This window comes from Uloborus diversus, chromosome 6 (genome assembly GCF_026930045.1).
Source record: "Uloborus diversus isolate 005 chromosome 6, Udiv.v.3.1, whole genome shotgun sequence".
NCBI lineage: Eukaryota > Metazoa > Arthropoda > Arachnida > Araneae > Uloboridae > Uloborus > Uloborus diversus.
Genome location: NC_072736.1, coordinates 72,090,664 through 72,113,007, shown reverse-complemented (window position 1 = coordinate 72,113,007; position 22,344 = coordinate 72,090,664). Strand labels below are relative to the sequence as shown.

The 22,344-nt window shown below is 32.7% G+C and overlaps 1 protein-coding gene across 1 annotated transcript in view; it reads right to left on the bottom strand.

Annotated features, from left to right (window-relative positions):
* LOC129224812 (sentrin-specific protease 6-like) overlaps positions 1-22,344 on the bottom strand; it is a 104,596-nt gene that overhangs the window by 47,785 nt on the left and 34,467 nt on the right. The window contains exons 7-8 of the mRNA XM_054859361.1: positions 15,193-15,526; positions 1,518-1,666 (exon numbers count right to left, since the gene is read on the bottom strand). Of these exons, the coding sequence (XP_054715336.1) occupies positions 1,518-1,666; positions 15,193-15,526 (483 nt within the window). The remainder of the gene's footprint in view (positions 1-1,517; positions 1,667-15,192; positions 15,527-22,344) is intronic.

Sequence of the window (22,344 nt, the reverse complement as noted above, 5' to 3'; positions counted from 1 at the left end):
ACATTTTTTAAATTATGCAAAGAATAACCACAGCTATCCAGTTCACTTCTCTGATCTCATCGCCAAAACTTCTCCTGACCAATTGAGAAGAAGAAAGGAGTATCAGACAAAACTGTTAAAGAACATTTGGCTGAAATGGAAAACCCAATATCTTCTAGATTTAAGAACTGGACATCGCTTGGATTGCAGTAAAGAAGGAAAATCTCTCAAGATAGGGGACGTGGTACTTCTCGAAGGAAGTAACAAAAATAAGTTCTTGTGGCCTTTGGGTATTATTACAGAACTCTTTAAAGGACGTGATGGACTTGTTCGTGCCAGCACAGTTAAGACAAAGGACGGACAATACAGGAGGCCGATACAACTAGTGTATCCTTTGGAAATGATCAATGGACAGTGAAAAAAAAAAAAACTTTTGGAACTTTCATTTTATTTCTTTTCTATATATTAGTCAAACAATTTGATAGTTTAGAACTTTAATTTCGTTATTTTGATTTTTGAATTTGTCTAATTATGTTTCATTTTGATATTCATTACTTATTGAAAAGCATAATAATTTGAATATGGTATTATTTGTTTCTCTAAATATTTTTTTTTATATTGCTATATTCATTTTTTGTTGTGTAAAATTGTTATTGTTATATTTCAATATATTTTGATTACAAAGAAAATGTAAACTCGAGGAGTTTAGGTGGGGAGTGTGTAGAGAAACCTAAGCTCTATGCTCTTTCCCGCCTATTATTCCAATAGAGGGCGCTGCAAGCGCTTATTGAATTAAGTAAGTTGATTATGGAAAAATTGAGTGGCAACTCTGAGAGTGGAAGAGATGGAATAGAATTCGAAACACGAAGCGCAAGCTCCGTGGAAGCGAGTAATTCGCTGTTTAGAATAAATGATTTGGTTTAATCACCAATATGTAAATAATGTACATAGTCTTCAATAAAGATGCTAAGTTCACTTCGAGTCGTGATAATTTGAACCTATCACTGAACCACCGGATCTACATAGAATTGCACATTTTTTCCCACAGGTATTTTAACTTGTGCAATTCGCAGAATGTTCTCAAATAATGAGTATAGTGAAATGGTGAAGCTGAATGGAAAATGCAATCGGAACAAGCGAGAGGCTGTTCCGATTATAAGATAGGTTGAATTATATGATATCATCTAATTCTGTGCCTGAAAATAGCAGTCAACTTACAAGGGTGGTTAACTTTACAGGTTTTACTGTATTAAGAGAAATATTTTCATTCACAGCTAATAAAACCTCTGATCTAAATAATATATTAGATAACATAGTAATGCAGTTTCATGTTAAGTTTGATTGGTTTATTACACTATCGCTCATCTTTCGTTGTGAACAGGAAAGGGGCGGGGAGAGGAAAGGAAATAGCCAAAAGCTTTTGATATATTATCAGGAAACATTTTTAATTGAAATCTTTCCCATAATAGAGCAAAGAAGCAATGAATAAATCTTTAAAAACGTAAATAGAGGAAAAAGATCTCAGTAAAATTGAATACCTCATCTTCCTGGAGTTCTGGCCCAGATTGATCAGATTTGCTGCCTTCTGATTCCATAGGGAAAATTTTCATATTTGAAGCACTTTCTTCTTGATATGAATTAAATTCTTGTGTTGGCTCCTCCTCATCAGAAGACAAAGTCAAGCAAACTATTTTGAAAGAACAAAAAAAAAAAAAGTTTTTTGCATATAAATGAACAATACAGTTCATTCAAAGTACACATATTCATTTTTGCAGCTTTAGTGGGGGGGGGGGGGGGAAGGAGGAACAAGGTTTTTAAAAGTGGGATGATAAATATAAAAACAGAGGACAATCCAGGTTTCATTTTTTCAGCCACTGTTTTGTGAAAAGCAAAATATTTTTGCGAATTTTCTTTATTATTATAAAAAAGAAATTGAATTTTTCTTTTTTTTCTGAAAAAAGTTATACCAGGAAAAAATTTAAATGTACAGTTGAACCTTGTTATCACATCACCTTTGGGACTGTCAACAATGCGTTGTCATAGTCGGAACAATGTCATAACCAGAATAGTTTAAAAATATATATATATATATATATATATATATATATATATATATATATATACATTATTTAATAATAAAATTACAGATTTGATAAAGAAATAAATAGTTTTGATGCTTTCTAAAATATTTTCCAATAAGAGTTTTGAAAAAATATTTTAACACTCTCCTTTCCAGGAAGTTGGTTATTAAGTGAACAAAAATAGGTTTTCTGTAATTGTCAGCAAGAAAGAAACCAATAAAGGAATTGGTTTATTCATTCCTTAATTGGTTTCTTCTTTTTCGTCCACAATTTGATTAGAACTTGACGGCTAACCCCCCACCTTTCGAAAGTGGAAAAACAATTTCTATTTTTTTTAATCCACTTTAAAAAAAGTTGTGTGTTCCTTTTCAATCTAACGGGGCGATCTTATCTCTTTGTCTCGTTGTAGTGACCACCTATAGCTTACTTAAGGTAGTTATGGTCTTTTTCTTTTCCTGTTGCTTCTCTAGTCCAGTATTAAAATCCACCAGCTTTGAATTCCTTTCTATTGTCCTTCTTAACGTATTACCCTGCATTAGCTGGCATGTTGCAAAATTCAGGGGTCACCAGATCAATAACACTTGCCTGGGGGTCATTCCATATCAAATCAACCAATAAAAAATAAATTTTGAAGGTCAATGTTTTGGATTGTTATGATTTTTTGTCTGTTTATTATACTTACCTCCAGGATGAAAAAACTGAAGTTTCAATTTTTTTCGACAATTCTTTGCAAAGTTATGCGTTTTTTAAATTTTGGAGGAATCCTAAATTTTACATTGATTAAAATCTTAAGAGGGCTGTTATTAGAGTACTATTTGACTTTGAACTCTACAATTGGTGCCGTTTTGTGCAGTCCTTTATAAGGTTTTCAAAAATATATAACAAAGCCTAGTTGCTAAAAAAAAATTTCTTTAATTTTTTTAATAAAATTTTTTTTTTTTAATTTGTAAAAATTCAAAATCGAAATTTTTAATTTTCTTGAAAAAAATATATGTTATTTAGCCTTTTGTTAGCAACATTTATTCAAAATTTCAAGATGGCATTATTTTGGTATCATGCAGAAAAAAAAAAATTTGCTCTTTCAACAGTTGCTTTAATGGGTCATTCCATGTCAAATCAACCAATAAAAAATAAATTTTTAAGGTCAATGTTTTAGAATGTAATGATTTTTTATCTGTCTATGATACACACCTCCATGATGAAAAATCTGAAGTTTCAAATTTTTTTCAACAACTCTTTCCAAAGTTTTAATTTTTTTTAAACTCTGGAAGCATCATAAATTTTACATATTTTAGTAATCTTTAAAAGGCTATTATCAATGAACTACTTGACTTAAAAGGTTAAAACTTGTGCTGTTTTGTTCAGTATTTTAAGATGTTTTAAAATATATGTGAAAAAAAAAATAGCTACAAAAAAAAAATCATTTAATTTTTTTTAATTTAAAAATTAAAAATCAAAATTTTTAATTTTCTTGAAAAAAAATATGTTACTTAGGCTTTTTTAAGCAACATAAATTCAAAATTTCATGATGGCATTTTTGTGGTTCATGGAGAAAAAATAATTTCTCTTTTAAACAGTTGCTTTAATTTTATTTGTGAAAAGCATTTGTTCTAATGAAAAGTAATTCAAGTTTAAACCGAGACTATTGCAGAGAAAAACAAGTACTTGGCAATATTACAAGCATATCAACAAGTTCAAACAATCTTTTCGGAGAAAAAATATTTATTATTGAATACAAAATCTAAATTTTATTTAAATTTGAAAATTTTAATTTAAAAAATACTGGAAGCTTTTATAGCCATATTTTAAAAGCAAATTTAACAGTTTTATTTATATATAATTTAATTGCTACAGTAAAATGTAATATTTTTTAAGCCCATTAAGAAGCAGTTTGAGATGTAACTCACTTTGCTACTATAGAACTCAGTAAGTCCTAGTATAGATATACTTTCTTCTTATGTAAGATTTCAGTTGCTTTTGCCATCTCCTCTGTCGAAACTTGGTATGTTCTGCCTGTAGCAGTGACAGGATGTAATTTGCACAGAACAAAATTTTTAGGAATAGTCAAAATGTCTGCTTTTCCTGGATAAATGAATGATGATGATGGTCCGCTAGGATGAAGGAAAGAAACCTGGATTTCTTCTTCTACCTGATCTTTTGAAATTACGTATCCTATCCACCATTTATTGTCATAGGCACAAGCAACATAACCCACAATTTCTTCAAACTGTACATCCTCATTATGAGGGCTCATTTGAACTTTGTGAGTTTCTGTTGTTTCAGAAAATGAGTATGTTTTTGTTTGAACTTGATTATTATTGATGGGAATAAATGCATGTAACTTTTGAGTCCCAATAACTGCTACAGCTTTCTCAAATCTTGATTTTAGAATTTTCTCTTCTTCAACATATTGTTCATTATTCACATAAAAAAAAGTGATAGATGGCAAATTCTGCACTCCCCACTGGAAAAGTTGAAAAGGTGTTAATATATGGTTATCTGTTGGACTTTGGAGGTTAGCTTTAGCAGCTAGCCTTTTTACTGTTCCACCTACACCATCACATACACCTTTACCATGTGCTGTAGCATAAAAATGCCACTCAGCCTCAATTCCATTAAAATCTTCCTTATGGTAGCAAAGATTCAGAAATTTTTTTCGGTTTTTGTATTGAGCTGCCGAGCCGTCCGAAAAGTAGTACAGCTTCTTCAAGTTAGGCAGAATATCTTTTAAAAATTTTATCAAGTTTTTCTGAAAAACACGAACAAGAACTGTGTTGTGTATTAAGCAGTCTGAGATGAATACAATACTCTTATAAACTACAACCTGATTTCCTGTCATATCATCTTTCTTGTTATAGTAAACAACAATTGGGTGAATGGTCGCCATGGAATTGTTCCAATGAAACCCTTGTGCTTCATCTTGCAAAACAAATGAATAATTTTCTGCGAAGTCACATGTTGCTAAAGCTTCATTTTCTCCTAATGTTGTCTTCTTTTCAGAAAAAAACTGTGATTGCTGTTTTGCTACAAAATTATGTCTCTTCAAATGCACCAACTGATTACAAAATGATTGAACAAATTCTTCAACTGGTTTACATATTGTTTCAAAATTGCAGCGATCAACAGTAATCCATTGTTTGTAAGTTATTGAATTAATCATGTTTTCTTCAAAGAATTTGATCAAAGCTTCTTTAAAATCATCAATTTTTGGGCAGTACTCACACTCATTGAAAAAGCATGACTGTGCTGGTGGATTGCACATAATTTTTGCCATACATTCCTTGTAAGTACTGAGGGTTTTCTCACATTGAGGTAAAGTAACCTTATTTAAGTTACCGCCAGCAATCATCAGTTTAATGTTCTGATGCACTGTGCAAACACATACTGAATGAGTGCCACTAGCACCAGCAATAATGCAGTTTTTGGGCCTCAACTCGGCAAATTTTGAAAATCCAATTTTCAAATCTGGAAAATTTGTTTTAAAAAGGCTGTAGACTTCCTGCAAATTTCCTAATAAGAGTCTTTTTTGTATATGAATGGGCTTACCTACAGCATCTTTACCTATAGCAACATAATCTTTTTTCCCAGGCATTTGCCTACTCACTTCATCATTTTGATAGAAGTCTTTTACTAGTACAGCTGTTTCTGCTGATAAAGTTTTCCCTGGTTTAGGGTCTGGAGTCGAGTGCATTCCCTTTTCTTCCTGTATTTTTTTTTTGCTTTTCTAGCAATGTAATTGCTTACACCAAATTCCTTTTCTATTCTTGCACATGACCAACCTTTTGGTAAAATTGTCAAAATTTGCAATTTTTCACTTTTACTTGCTGTGACGAATTTATTTTTCAGCTGATCAAGAATTTTTGTTTGTGAACCTTCACATTTGCACTTACTATCATCTTAATCAGATGATGATTGAAAAAATGATTTACTCAGCGTGCACTTAACTTTTTCCATTTTTTCTTTGCAATATCTTTTACTACTCATACATTTCCTTTTAATGACAGGTGACTCTCCAACAGATGTCAAACTGGCATTTAAATAATCAAGACCTGACTCCTCATCAATGAACTCTGAATCCTCTGTACTAGAGCCTGGTTTTGGATCTTTGCTTAACTCACTCATATCATCAGTTTCAGGAACTGAATAATGTTTTTGCTTACTTAATTGTATGCAACAAGCAGTACAAATTTTCATTCCTTCCTCAATGCCATACGCTAGTGTTGTCATCCACAAGCTTATAGTTCTTAGATCTTTTTTCACCCAATGTCCTTCCTTTTTCAATGGATTGCAGCAAAATATGCTCCATTGTTTATCCATTTTCAACTGAAAGTTGGCTCTTAACACTTTTTAACAACAAAAATATGCAAATAAATTTAACATAAAAATAACAAAACTTGGAAAAAAAATTTCTCAAAGAAAGCAAGCAGTAAAATTTAGAATGTGCACTGTCCAAGAACATACAAAGTACTGAAGATTTCAATGCCTCTGTAGTGGGAGAAAGCAGAAGGGTTTCATATTATACCAGGAGAAAGCTTAAGGGTTCAAGTTACAGCAGGCAGCTGATGAGTGGGAGTGGCTACTTAGGGGATGGGTAGCAGGGATGTAGGTGCTGAAGCATGACTCATGATGGTCATGCCCTTGAACAAAGGATTGAAAAAAATGTTGATTTGAGACCTTTGCTTTACTGAATTATTTCAACACTTTCGATTACGGACCATTTGATAAGTAGACTAATATATTTTAAATTAATAAATTTTAATTCTTGGCTTTTTATCATCACTTATTATTTATTATTTGTTTAATATTTGAAATTCTGTTTGCTTAATTTTATATTTACTTGGCTTTTTAGTTTTGCTGCGTTGCGCATCTATGGGCTCTTGGTGTGGTCTTTTCAATATTTTTCACTTTTATTATATATATATATATATATATATATATATATATATATATAAACATCTATATGTATAAAGGTGATCAAGCCTAGGGTGCCAATAACACCTCCTCAAATATTGTAGCCCCCCCCCCCCACAAGGATGAAACCTCTTTACAGAGAAAAATACCCCTTAAACATCCCCTTAAAAATCTTAATGGCACAGTCTTTGCCATCCCTCCACCCTCCACCCCCTTTGAATGATCCAGCTGATCAAGCAGTATGAATTGTTACATGAATCAAGATGTTGAAAGAGGAAATATTTTTTTTTTCTTATGATACCACAATAATGCCATCATGAAATTTTGCATAAATGTTGCTAAAGTAAAACTTAATAACAAAAATTTTTTTCAAAAAAATTAAAAATTTCAATTTTGAAGTTTTTTAATTTAAAAAATTAAAAAAAAATTAAAATAAAAAAAAAAGAAGGTAGAACTAGGTCATGTCATATATTTTATAAAACCTTATTAAATACAGAACAAAACACCACCAGTTTTAACTCTTTGGGTCAAATAGTTTTTTAATTACGGCCGTTTAAAGAAAACGCGTCAGGAAAATTTTTTAACTTTGTCAAAACTTTAAAATTACAAAACTCGAAAACAAATGCGTAAAAAAATCCAAAACTCTGTATATTTTCTCTATTGTGGTAATACTTCATTAGAACAAAAAATGAGCAAAATCTAAAGACATGACGTTTTGACCATTGGTTGATTTGATATGGAATTACCCTTGGTCCTTTCCGGCATGCCGAAAAAATCGTGGTTAGAAAAAACATAATTCTAAAAAAAATATATATTCAGCTTAAAAATGAATATAAGCTCTATACGTATCTTATTAGTATTAATAAACAGTTTAATTTTGTAAAAAATATTTACTAACAATGTCAATTGTTATTTTAACAAAAAAAAAAAATTGTATTTTATCACTAGTGGTACCCGCACGGCTTTGCCCGTAATAGAAAAATTAAAAGATCTTTTGGTTTGCCTGTATATTTACAAATAATGTATGGTGAATTTTCTTGCCAATTGGCTTGTACCCATGTTACGATTCCACGTTATAATAATTTCGTATCTCGCCAATTGGCGTTTGCCCATGTTACGGTTCCACGTTATGATAATTTCGTAATTTACTCATCCATCTTATGATAATTTTGTTCTTAAAAATGGAATAGAAAAAGAACCACATCGAATTTTCGAAAAATCGCTTCGAGGTGCACACTAGAGTGGGCCGAAATTAGCAGAATTTTTTTTTTTCGAAATCAATTTTTGGATAGCGAGCAAAAGTTGCGTGATGAGCTAGTTAGCACTCACGAAAAATTTCTTGGATATTAAAAAATATATAGCTGGTGCTATTTGACACTAAAAAACCGAAAAAAATGAGAAAAATGAGTTTTTGTCGAAATTTTTTTTAAAAAACTAAACACCAAATATTTTGCTGGAATGCACCGAAAATGTTATATAATGAGCCAGTTCAAGCCCATAAAATGTTTCATTGATTTTAATGAGCATTTAACCGCTCCTGTCAGACATCAAAAATTTGGAGAAAAATGAAAAAATAATGAATTGTTTTAAAAACCATGGTAAAAATTATTTTTCAAAATTAAATCACAGACTAATTAATTAAATAGCACTATTAATCATAGTAATTATCATCATGCAATAATATCATACATTTTCTAGAATTACATATAAAGATAATAAAATTTTGAAAAAGAAATCTTCAAATTTGATTTATAATACCTCATGCATAATGAATATTATTTTTTGGAATAATATTGCCCCTTGTTATCAAATGATAGAAGTTCTTTCCTAGCTTGAAGTTTGGCACGAATGTATCCATCTTGTGCAGTTTCACCACGCATAACTTATATTGCAGCTTCGGTTATTAGTTTCACACAACGTTTCACAGCTTTCGTGTGAAAGGGAAATTTCTCGAAACAGCTGTAGGCTGTTCTTTGCACATTTCTTTCAATTGTTGGTATTTTAGATGCATTGTAAGAGGTGGCTCTGTTGCAACACAGTTTGCCCAATGAACTAAATCAACATAATCAATAACTTCAAAATTGAGTTTAGGACGCTTAAAAAACTGTAACCATCCGAGCTCTTCGTCTTCTTATTTCTAGAGTTCAGAATGCACCTAACAGCTAATTCCCGAATGTATTTTCTTGAGTCAAACAACATTGTCAACAGTAGCTGTTCAGGATAAGCGAAATATGCATTATTTGTTACCTTATCCACTTTTCCAATAGCTATTTTTCTTACTGTCCTTTGATCAATTAGAAATTGTTTTTCTCTATCAGGGACTTTTGCTTTTTTTCTGCAATTACACGAATATAAATCTGAGCATTTGCAGGCACAAACGTCAAAGTCGTAGCCTCTGCTTTAAATTTGCCTAGCTTTGATTGTAAAAGTTGCGTCTTTATATTTTTAGCATTTTTGTTGCGCTATTATATTTAAAATAATAAGATATAATCATGGCAATCACTCTTCTTATCGAAACAAGGGGAAGGGAAGCACTCCCCTAAATATCAATAACTTTTTTTGCAACTACAGCGACCACACTTGCTGAAGATGGTTACTTACTTCCTTCTCCCTTTATTTGCATTTTAGTGATTTGATAACATCTGATAATGTCCTCATATGTTGGAAGAAATAAAGCATCGGGAGGAGACAAATCTCTTCCAGGTCCAAATAGAAGACTACTTGTGCTTGCTTGCGTTACTTTCTTTTTCGCGCGTCTCTACATAACAGTCGTGTTGTATACCAAAACAAAGATAATAATGCAATGACATTCGAAATGTCCGGCTCCCGTCTAAAAGACTTCAGAGGAGTCACATTCTTTAATACTCAAGGGCTCTATTTGTCAAACATATATAAAATAGTTATAACATAATCTTAGGAATAATAGAAGCAGTTGAGCGCCGTTTATTATCCAGGAGAAACAATTGGAACCGAAGATTAAAAAATTAGCATCTTATGTAACTATTTTTTATTTGAGTGTGTGCATTTTTTTAAAATTGGCGTACAAATGTCACATAAAATTGATTGAATTTTCACTGCTTTTTCTAAGTAACGTATTGCGTAACATTTCAGTATTTACTTATTTTGGAACTACTTTATTTATTTATTTATTTATTTATTTTTTTCATTTTTCCCATGTGTCAGTCTTAAAGGAGCATAGCTAAATATTCCACGAAATGTATAAAAGGCTTTGAGGATTTCAACTAATTCACTGACATATACTTCTAATGTTTGCTGAAACTAGCTTCAAACTTTTATTTTTAACCCCCCCTCCCCCCTCCATTTTCGTTTTTTTGAAAAAGTGCATTTTTGCCCTTTTTTCAGTTTTTCAAGGTCAAATTGTGCCGGCTAAATATTAAACAAATGTAGTGAAATTTTTTATGGGTAATAACGGGCCCATATAGCAACTTTTCCGCACTATCCAAAAACAGATTTCCAAAAAAAGTTTTTTCGGTCCACCCTAGTGCACACCCCCATGCTACAAACTAACTTTGTGCCGAATTTCATGAAAATCGGGTCGAACGGTATAGGCGCTATGCGCGTCACAGAGATCCTGACAGACAGAGAGACTTTCAGCTTTATTATTAGTAAAGAAAATTAAATTAAAACTAAGCACACATTTAAGTAGTAAGTTACTGCCTCTAAACTGGTGCTAAAGAATTTAACATAGCTATACAATAAATAAAAATTAAACTTAGCTGTCTAAAAGGAACCTAAAATAATTTATTTAAAAAAATTACAAACAAATCGCAGTAATAATGATAGTTTCAGAATAGATTACTTTATTGGCATATAATTAAATCCGTTGATAATGACTTACCATAAATAACAAGCACATATTTATGTAATATGAAATTTTTTTTAAAAGAAGGTTACTTTCTGATTGGAACTGAATGGGGAAATTTACTTTTGTTTTGTTGCGAAATAAACCACAAATTATACAGCATGCCAGAAAATTTCGAATTTCCCGACATACTGCTCACCCTTGCTTTTTTCCGGCACGCCGGATAGGGTAATACTGTAAGTCTAAAATCTGTAGCTTTCAGAACTTATCTACTTGGCCTCCGCCATTTTTGAGGTGTCATGCAAGAGCAAGTCTCATCACAGTCAGAAATTTCTACAATAAACTTTTCCAGATGTTTTCATTGTTTTACTGAAAATATTTTGATTGCAAAGAAAAATTCGATCCAGTCTTGGCAAGTTCGAAGTGTTGTCGTAATCGAAGTTGCCCTACAATAAACATCGCAAAATCTGAAGCCAGTTAAAATTAAAATTATAGGGCATAAGTTCCGAGACTTTGAGAAAGTGACGTGACATTCAGAATGTCGTGAAATCTGGGTGTCGTGATAATGAGGTTCGACTGTAAACAATGTTTTTTCCCTCAGAAAAATCATTGATATGATACTTGTTGAGTATTTTTTGCTGAAAATCCTGACTTTTCAATTATCAAATTTGATCATAGTTGAAATCTATGATTTCTCATGACTTTCCATGTGCAAAGATGTCCAATAAAATATACATTTAATTTTCAAGTATTTGGTCATTAAAGCAAAATAAACCAACTGAAATATTAGCGAAACATTCGCCCTTGGTTTAAAATAAGTTTTCAAGGTTGAAAGAGTGCTTTTATGAAAAAGGTCAAGACTCTTAAAAGTGGCCACTAGATCTAAAACACTTAGTGTCCACCACTGTCACCAAGTTATGAAGTACAAAATGGGAAGAGGGGGGGGGGGGGAGAGTTTTTACTATTTTCATAGAAAAATAAATAAACAAATAAAAAGAACTTTGCACAATCAAAAATCTATTTAAAAAAGCTTTTTGAATTGTTTCAAAATAAATAAATGAGAAAACTGCAGGAAGCTTCAATTTTGATGAAATAAGTTTTTTTTTTAGTTCACAGCAAAGCCTCCAAAGCAATGTGGATCAAATGCAATTGCACAGACAAAACTTCATTTTCGAGAAACTAATACGTTATTTTTAAAAAAACATGATTTATAATACATTTTAAGTTATTTTCAATAGTGTGTGTTGAGATAAGCATCTAATTCTGTTTTTAGAAACTTTGGCAATTAATAGTCTTGTCTACTTCTATCTTACGAATGAGCAAACATGGCTGCTACACAAAAAAAAAAATAGATTTTTAAAATTGTAGCATGTATAAATTATAAATAATTTAAAATCCTCAAAACCTAGATAATTAACAGTACTACATAAAAAGTCAGTTTTTAGCACATTAGTTTCTGAAGCAATGAGGATGGATTTTTCAAGAAAATAAGAGTTTAAAAAAAAAAGGATAATAATAATAATAATAATAATAATAATAATAAATAATAATAAATTATGGCACAATTTGCGTTATTTTCAATAGTTTGCATGGCAACAAACTTTCAATTCCGTTTTTGAAAACTTAAGCACTGAAGATATATATTTCAAAGAAACAAGAATTCTATTTTAAACAGGTTTAAAGGAATTTTATTTTGAAAACAACAACTTGTATTCTATGAGCTGATGTGTGCATCACATGACTTCCTTTTACGCTAATTTAATGATAATAGTGCCCTGGACTTGGAGTAAGCAAAGAAACACATTCCATATTTTCACCCCAAGTTTGTTGCTAACCGAAGCAAGAAAAAATGTTTTATACAAATTAATTTTCCCAATATTGGCAAATTTAAAGTTATTTAATGGTTAACCCCCTAAATATCGCCAATAGTAGTCAAATTGAAACCAGATTTTAAAAAGTAAAAAACGCCAAATTTCTCGCCAAGTTGGCACAAAACTTGCCGACTAAAAGCTTGCCGATATATATCGCTAAATGTTTGCCTAAAGATAACACCACTTGAGTTTGCATTGACATTAGCAATAATTCCCCCCCCCCCCTTCCCCCAAAGAGGCTTAAAAGACCCACTTTGGAACATCCAAATGCAACCAAAATGGGAAGTGCACAACTAGGGAGTCTACGTACCAAATTTCAACTTTCTAGCACATACCATTCTTGAGTTATGTGAGATACATACGCACATACATAATCCGAACATCAAGAGAAAACTGGTTTGTAATTAACTCGGGGATCGTCAAAATGGATATTTCGGGTGTCTATACAATTTTAAGCATACATGGTACGATCCAAAAGTAATGAGCCTCACTTTATACTGAAGCATGCACGCCCTGCAGCTCGTTCCGCTTGACAGTGACGGTGGTGAGGAGTGTTGGCTTTACAGCACAATGCAGTTCAGTTGCCTCCCAGCTTTCAGAGCGGCACCATCGGCCTTAACAGTAACACCTATACGGTGATTTGTGACACGGTGATATGAAAAGTTCATCAAAGCAACGCAAAGAGATCAAATTATGCTTCTGGTTTTCTTCCCAAACGTTCGCAATGCTTCAACAGGCGCTTGGGACTGAGTGTCTGTCCTATTCGAGGACAGCACGATGTCGCACAAGAGTTTTTGATAAAGCCAGGAAGTGGTGACTGACGAACCCCAGTCTGGAAACTTGTCGGCCTGTACGGATGTAAATTTGCAACGAGTGTGTAAATTTTTTAACACGGACTGGTATTTGAGTCTCTACCAAGTAGCAAAAGCCCTGGACTTATTGGAAACAATTGTGCAACACATTGCTACGAAGAAGTTGCACACGCAGAAAGTCTGTGCGAAACTTGTGCTGAGAGTTCTGACTGAAGAAGGTTCGAGTCAACACTCCCGTGCTGCCCTAGCCTTCCTACAGGCAGGCTTGTGGCCCCCTGACTTCTTTTTTTTTTCACTATTAAAATCAGCACTGAAAAGAATACATTTCTACTCAATCGAGGACATTGAAGCACATGTCAAGGCAACTTTAGCAGATACCTCGAAACAGGACTTAAGGGATGCCTTCAAGTCCTGGAAAAACTGCCAGAAGTACATTGTTGCAGGAGGTGCCTACTTTTAAGACTATTAGGCAGTTGTGCCGATCAGCTCAAAAAATCTGTCTTTTTAAATGAAGGCTCATTACTTTTGGATCGCACCCTGTATATCCAGGTGTGTTTGGGTTGAAAAAAAAACTCAATATTCATTCGGAGGCGGGCAAAATGGAAACTAAGGCCGATTTTTCAGTGAAATTTTTTTTGCGAATACATTACTTCCTTTACTATGTAAAAGAAATTAAAAAAGAGTTACTTAAATTTTAAGCAAACAGAACGATATTAAAATAGTCTTCACAAAAAGAAATTGATAAAATTTCTAATCTGTAAGCCAAAAAGTATTTTTAAAACAAATCTTTCCCTTAGACATAAAAATATTAGTTGCTATTACTATTTAGCTGGTTATCGTCTAGCAGAAATATTACTGCTAACACTTCTTTAATGTATCCCGATATCTATAATCTCAGTGGACTTCCTGTAGTCATCCATTTTAAAAGGCATTTCTGAAAATCAAACACTTTTATTAACTGTCTGTTATAGAGCTGTCTTCAGGGTCCCATCCAATTGGTTAAATCACAAATAGTGGTAGGTACGGGGGAATCTGGAGTGGAAAGCAACATACATAACTAGAAAATGCCCACTCTTTTTATGATTGACTAATTTGCATATTATGCATTAAAGTTCTTCTGCAACAAGTGACACCTTCCATTAATCACCTATGACTATGAGAAAATAAATGTTCTAGGAAACCTTAGGATTTAAATTGTTGGCTTAAAGAAATAAAAAAGATAATTCTGACAATCAGCCCCATCAAATGTACATTTAATCTTTCTTAATTAAAAAAAAAAAAAAAAACATTTACAATATATTGAAGCTTTTTCGATAATAAAGGCTTTGTTAGAAAATCTGCTAGATTTTTCTTGCAATTAATATAACTCAAACTAAATAAATTTTCTTTAAATATATCTTTTATGAATTGATAATTTATGGACTTGGTTTTAATTCTTTGGCAAATGTTTTGAACTATACATCAGAGACTGATAATCAAGGAAAGCTTATAAAGTTATAAAGTTTGATTTGCAATAATTAAGGGGGTACTTACGAGATGTATTTCCTTAATTAAAGAGCTTCTAAGCACCTTGGAATTGAATTTTTGTAATTTAGAAATTTCTAAGGAACAACTTACTTATACTTTCCCACTTCAAGTTTTAGAAACCGAAGTTCAAAAACGTGAAAAATAATTTTAAAAAACATACGAAAAAAAATATTAAAACAATCACTTGCCTGGCTCTCTTGGACGCTTTTTTGGACGACCTTTAGAACGAGGAGAGGTCTGAACTACTGAACCTGTTTCAATGAGAACCTGCTTTTGTATGTGAAAACTTCGATTACCTGGTTGTAGTAACTCATGGCGGTTAATAATTATCCTTTTAGATACTGTTACATTAGTAACATTTTGTGTTACAACATAATTGGGTTCCATAGGTTGTATTTTATATTCTGTAGGTGAAGGTAATGATAATTTATTGTTACACGTTGGACACCATTGAGAGGAGCAGGCCACAAAAATTTTGCATTTTGAACAGTACATAGGGTTGGAATCTTCATCAGGTGGTTCCTGAAGGCAAAAAGTTTAACTATGAGATAGTATAATGAATTAAAAAGTGCATAAGAAGAAACAATGTAATTGAAAAACATTGCAAGCATTAATGTACACAGAATACCAAAATAAATAAACAAAGTTTAGTATGATAATAAAAGAAATTTCAAGTTGTCAACTTCAATCTTTTACCCCCAAATTTCTTTCTTAGAGTTAATGCAGCTCTAACATTTTCAGAATGGCCAGATAATATTCTCTGACATTTTCTCCAATTTCCAAACATTATAAAATATTTTGTCTCATACTATTACACACACATACATAATACTGCTGATTTGGTGCTGGAATGCACCGTAACATCGTTCTAGTAGTTTCTCGGAGAAAATATAAGCCTTTCACACAAAATTCAATTGAAATTTTGCTAAGCATTGTTAACAACTTCCCATCTGAGACCAAGCATTGTTAGTACTTAAATTTCTTCATGTATCACTTATCTAACAATATTCACAGAATTATCTAATTATAACTAGGGATGCACCGGATACACGGTAGACATCCGGTATCTGGCCTATCCGGCTCATTTTTCTACTATCAGGGATGGGAGTGGTCAGAGAGCAAAAAGGAGGAAATCCAAAAAAAAAAATGCGTAAAAAGGATGATATCCAAAACCACATCAAATTAGAACCTAGAAGCCATGAATGCAACAGAGAGAAAAATCTAAAATTTCTTTACGTGGTAGAACATACTTTTCATAGTAAGAATTGAAAAAAAAAAAAAGGATTTGTTATCTTTTTCCTTGCATTGGAATCCAAAATTTGTTTTTAAAAACCTCCCAATATGATTTTGGAATCAAAAGAACAACTTACAGCTGCCTCATTTAATCATGAAATCTCAAAACTTTTAACAGGCTGTAAAGCTTAAACCATTTCAGATTCACCATATATATTTTTACACTTTCTTAAATACACAAAAAAAGTAACCATGCCAAGTTTCAATAAAATTCAAGACTGCAGGCGGCATTTTTTGGGGGGCGGCAATTCCACACCTCTTAAACGAAAAAATTTAACGCATTTTCCCAATAAGGAAATCATGCATTTGATCTATTACTGCAAGCAAAACAGAAAAAAAAGGTCTTCGAATTGTAAGGTTTTAGTACGACTATGACAATAAAATTACTCTAATAGAAAACATGTGTTTTTCTTGTGGACATCTCAGCACTATAGTTAGTTTTTTCTCTTCCTTCGTCTGAAGTTACAGACTGAGGGAGGTAGTAGTGTCAAGTCAAGGGACCATGTTTTTTTTTTTCTTTTTGCCGTTAAGGTTAACTAGCATTACGGAGGAAAAAATAAATTTCATAACCTTTCTTTTTATGTTGAAGCTACCACTTTATTTTTTGTTCTTAGGAAACCACCATATCAAAAAAAAAAAAAAAAACTTTTTTTTAAAGGAAAGTGACAACAAAAGTAAAAGGAGAGATCTCAAATGGTGGGCGATTTCTTGCTTGTTTTCAGGATAGCATTATCCATTTCAATTGCTTTGATGTGTCATTGACTACAAAATTTTCACTAAGACAGAATTAATTTTATGTTCATTTTATGAAAAAAATTACTCACAGCTCGAATAATAATTGCTTGTACTACTACATTACATCAACTAATTCCTTTATACAATGAGGTTCACATTTAGTCATTCATTTTAAGGAAATGTTTTTAATTCGTAAAATGATCTCTAGGCAAAGCCTTTCACATTTCTATCTCTATTTGAAAAAGTGAATCATCCAAATTTGATCTCAAAACATTTCCAAGGGATAATGCCCACCCCATCCCCTCACATCTCATATTTTAGCCTAATATTGATTTTTGAGTTTTTATAACTTCAATACCAACAAATTCTTGAAGGCAGTCAAGCTCCGACCCTTCCTGTATAATGATTAAAGATAGTCTAAAGTGTGTATTTAGGACATTAACTTTGAACTTTAAAATCCCTATTTCATCCAATGTCTCTAAAAATAGCTTCAAGTTGAGTTTTTTAAACTTCAACTTCAGAAAAATTCTAAGATAGGGACCCCAGATGTCCACGAAATCACCTAACTTCATCACAGGTTGGCTCCAAATTCATTTTTTAGAAATTTCTGATAGAAGACTGCAAATCCTTTTTCTTCTCAGTAGTGAAGAGATTAAAATGAGCAACAGTTTCGAAAAAGATTCCAGGTGGGAAATCCCCCTCCAAACTCTCTCTCATAACATTGTTCATCACACAACAGCTGAATTCGCATTTTTTAGAATGTCATTTTCAAAAAAAGACGGAAAAACCATCTGACTTCCCAACATTTTTTGGAAACATTTGGAAACTTATGCTGTCAAAGATAGCCTACAATTGCGTTTTTGAAACTTCAGCATTGTAAAATTTCCAGAGAGGCCCTGAACGTTTCCCTGTTCTTCAGTAGCTTTCAAATTTAAAAAACTCCATAATTCATCACCAAATTCAAAAAAAGACTTTCTAATTAAAAGGAAAATCAACTAACATACACACAATGAATTTAAAATAAAGTAATAACAGTAAAATATTCATAAGCAACAAAGGCAACTTCCTCCAAAATGTTTAAAAAGAAAGTAACTGAAAAATTGTCTCGAAAATGAACCTAGTGTTATAGTTGAAAATTGTCTGGAAAAATGGACCTAGTGTTATAGCTTTTTATCGAAAGAGAAGCCTTGAAAATTGGCTCAATTAGAATCGCTTATATTTCCAGTTCTAATTAAGTGAGAGAAATGGAACAAACACCTTCTTGTTCAGAAAAAAATCCCTTTTCAACGATATATAATGTTAGGGGGTGGGGGGGGGGGGGGGTTTAACTACCCATTTGGCAAAACATGTGAATTTTTAGCTTAATTAATTAGAAAAAAACTAATTCGAAATTTAGAATTCAGGCTTCAAGGTGCAGACCCACGGGGTACGTTCGAATTTTGTGCCAAGTTTCAGGGCTGTAGGTGCTATAGGGGCTTCTAGCCATCAGGTACAAACAAAGAAACACTGTCACCTTTATATATATAGAAAACTCAATGATTTATCGGATAAGATGAAATCTGGTTCAGAAGAAATAATTATCATGGTTTTGTGAGTTTCACATTTATGAGGTTTGAATGCATTGCTATTAACTTAGCCTCAGAATCTGAAATTGTTCTCATTGACTCAAAATTCAGGAGTGCAACTGTAGTACAGTCAATGAGTGCTCAAAACAGGGGTGTAGTGTGCATGGATAATGTGATAATTTTTGATTTCAGAATATTGTTAGGGGTAGTTAGCAAGTAAACATACTAAAAGTCCCCATCCCTAGGAGGTGAGCTAAAGGTGGGAGGGAGGAGGGAAGAAAAGTTTGGGTTTTTCGAGAAAATGTTGGAAACAGTAGGAAAAATGAGTTTAAAATAAAATTTCAAGCTAAATTAACTTCCTACAAAACTGTTTCTACACATATTTGTCAAATTTCCAATAATTTTCTGGGTATATGTTATGAAAAAAAGATGATTTTTGAAAAAATTCTCTTTTTGTCATACATTTGCTCCTAGTGATTTGCAGGATCAGTATTCTTTAAAATTGTCAATGACCAAGTTGTAGAGCTTTACGTTTCCTTCTATTTGATATGCTATTTTGTCATATTTTATTCAACCAATCAAAAGTTACAGAATTTTAAACAAGCACTTTCTAACAAAACATGGAACACTTGCCATTTACAAACTTCAAACTGACTTAAAAGGATCGTGCACTTGCTCTTTCCTCGATGAATTCGACAATCCTGATGGACAATAAAGAAGCATTTGGATTACGACAAAACATTTGATGTTTAAGGAGGGAGGGGGTTGTGAAATTGTGACAAGGGGAAAGGAAAGAGTAAGAAGTGTGACATAAAGCATTTTTTAATACAAATACAAATGTGATGAGTAGCAACAGGTTCTTGGTCCAGTTAGGCTGGTCCTAGTCAATTTATTAATCCCCAATGAAGATCAATGGCCCTCTTAAAGCTATCTATTCCTTGCTCATTACCACCTCTTCCGGTAAGCTGTTCCAAGTGCCCACAACCCTACTAAAGTAGTCGTTTTTCCTTATTTCCAGGTTGGCCTGAGGTTTGAATAGCTTAAAACAATGACCCCCTCGTCCAGCTTTCGGTGCAAAAATTCAATCCATTAACATCATTCATTTTGATAAATTTAAACAACTGAATCATGTCTCCTCTGATCCTCCTTTGCTCCAGGCTATACATATTAAGCCCATTAAGTCTAGTATCATATCCTAAATCTGAAATTCCCCTTACTAGTCTAGTTACCCTTCTTTGAACCCTTTCCAACACACAAATATCTTTCCTCAGATAAGGCGATCAAAACTGCACAGCATTCTCCAAATGGGGTCTTACTAAACTCCTATATAAAAGCAAAAGAACCTTCTTAGATTTGTTTAAAATAGATCTATTGATAAACCCAAGCATTCTATATACAAATATGTTTATGAAAAGTAGCTTGTAAAACAAACTTTGTGAAAAGGGGGGTGGGAGAGGGGGTTAAGATGTTGGAAAAAAGTTTGACATTATTTATGCACAGCCCCTTACCAAGAAATTGGACAGAGATTTGCAGAACTACGTATATGCAGTTTGAATTAGCTCCATACCCATGACATTGTTTAACGAATGGAAGAGCAGAAAGCCAGCACTTCCTCAGTAAGAGGTTTGTAAGAAGTAATTAATAAGTAAAGATAATGAAAGTCCCCGACCCTAGGGGGGGAATTAAAAGGAGGGAAGGGGGAGCCAAATTTTGTGGTTTTCGATTATATCTCGGACACGGCAGGAAAAATTTGTTTCCGAATAAAAGTGAAAGTTAACTAAATTTGTTGTGAAATTGTTTTTATGCATATATGTCGCATTTCCAGTGGTTTTTTTAGGTATGCGTTCTTGAAAACCAATACTTTTCAAAAAAAAAAAACGAATCTCGTTCTTACTGTCTCAGAACGCCTGTGCCAAGCAGGCACTTAAGGGATCGTGTGCAGTGATTTTGCTAGTTGAAAATTTCGTGAATTTCATATGAACAGATGAAAAGTTGAAACACAAAAATATCTCGCCAGGCTTAAATTTTTGTGATTACAATGAGCATGTAACAAACGCGAAAATTAAAGTTCGCAAAAACAAGTGCTTTTACAGTATTCATCAAATAAAGAAGCTACTGTAAATTTTATAGAAATAGTGAGTTGCCCTGGCTGGTCTATTATAAATGCAAGCATTACAGTGTTATATTAGTGTGGTAATGGACATTTTGCATTAAAAAAAGAAAAAAGAAATAATAGCTAATTCTTAGTCATATCCATAGACAGATGAGCTAATTTATTAAACTAAACCTTTTTTCGTTCAATCCTCTTACGTCGTGTAAGTGTGTATTAGGCTGCCCCCTCCCCCCCAAAAAAAAGTTGATTTTTCATGTCGCACAACTTCTTATATTTTCCCTTTTAAGTCAAAACAATTGTAAAAAAAGTTTCATGTAGTTTGAACAACGGCAGTCAGTGTCGACTTCTGTCAGAAACTGAACCAGCACTTGTAATGCTAGGTTGTATATATATAAAGGGGATATCACACGAGAGAAATTACCAGACATCGCAACCGCAATAGGAACCGTAACGCTATCTGGAACCGGTTTTTCTACTCACTTCCACAAACGATCGCTCCAAAATTCTCGTGTGCTATGGAAAGTTGCAGTTGCTCGTATAGGGGCAATTTTTTTCCTCCGCTAGAAAAAAATTGCCTTTAATTCTGGGCAAGTTACGAAGGAACCAATCTGGGCGCAGGGATTTCGTGATGTCAGGCAGCGTCACTGGAAAATACTTTTGCAATTATGGTGACAGAAATGAGTGAATTCCTTTTTAACCGACTTCAAAAAGGAGGCGGTTATCAGTTCATACCGTATGTATGTTTTTTTTTTTGCTTGTCCACTCATAACGTCTCACCTAGTGAACCGATTTTGATGATTCTTTTTTTAATGGATAGGGGATGGCTCAACTTAGGTCCCATTACTTTGTTTGACCATATTTGCTCTTTAGAAAAAAAGTTATGGGCAAAAAACAGTAAATTTTATGCAATTTCCCTATTAAATGATATTGCAGCGAAGTTCGTACTTTTCATTCATGGATAACGGTGGCTCAGTGGTAGAATTCTTGCCTCCTACACGAGCGACCCGGGTTCAAATCCCGACTAGGACAAAGTGAATTTTACTAAAATTTCGTTTCTACTGTTTCCCGTATTTTCTCGAATGTTCTATTAATTTCTGTATCTTTCCAAGTCTGGAAAGTTCCAGCACTTTCTCAAGTTGTATATAAGGAGATGTAACGTTCATTCGTGGTTCTGAATTAAGATCTCGAGTTGAGACTAATGAGTATTCGCTTCATTTGGCTTTCACATTGTCTTCGCTATCTTCATCTATGCGACAATATGAAACTCATTGTTATAAAAGTTTGGTGCCATATAACAGTAACATTAATAGTAATTGTAATGATAATTTTGAATAAAGGCTTTTCTAAAGCAATACAGTGATATAGAGCTGAACTTCTTACTAGGCAACTTCTTACTTTTACTGAAATATCTACATTTACACTAAAAAGAATGAAATAAAAAAATTTTGAAAAAAAAATAGAACCGACTTCAAAATTGCTCTAAAAAGAGAAAAATAATTTTATTCTTTAAACACCATCGATAATACTTTTAAACATAATTTTTGAAGTTGGCGCAAAAACAAAAAGTAAAATCCATTGTAACCATGCTTCGTTCATATTTTTATCAAAAAATCATCCAAAGTTAGGAACAAAAC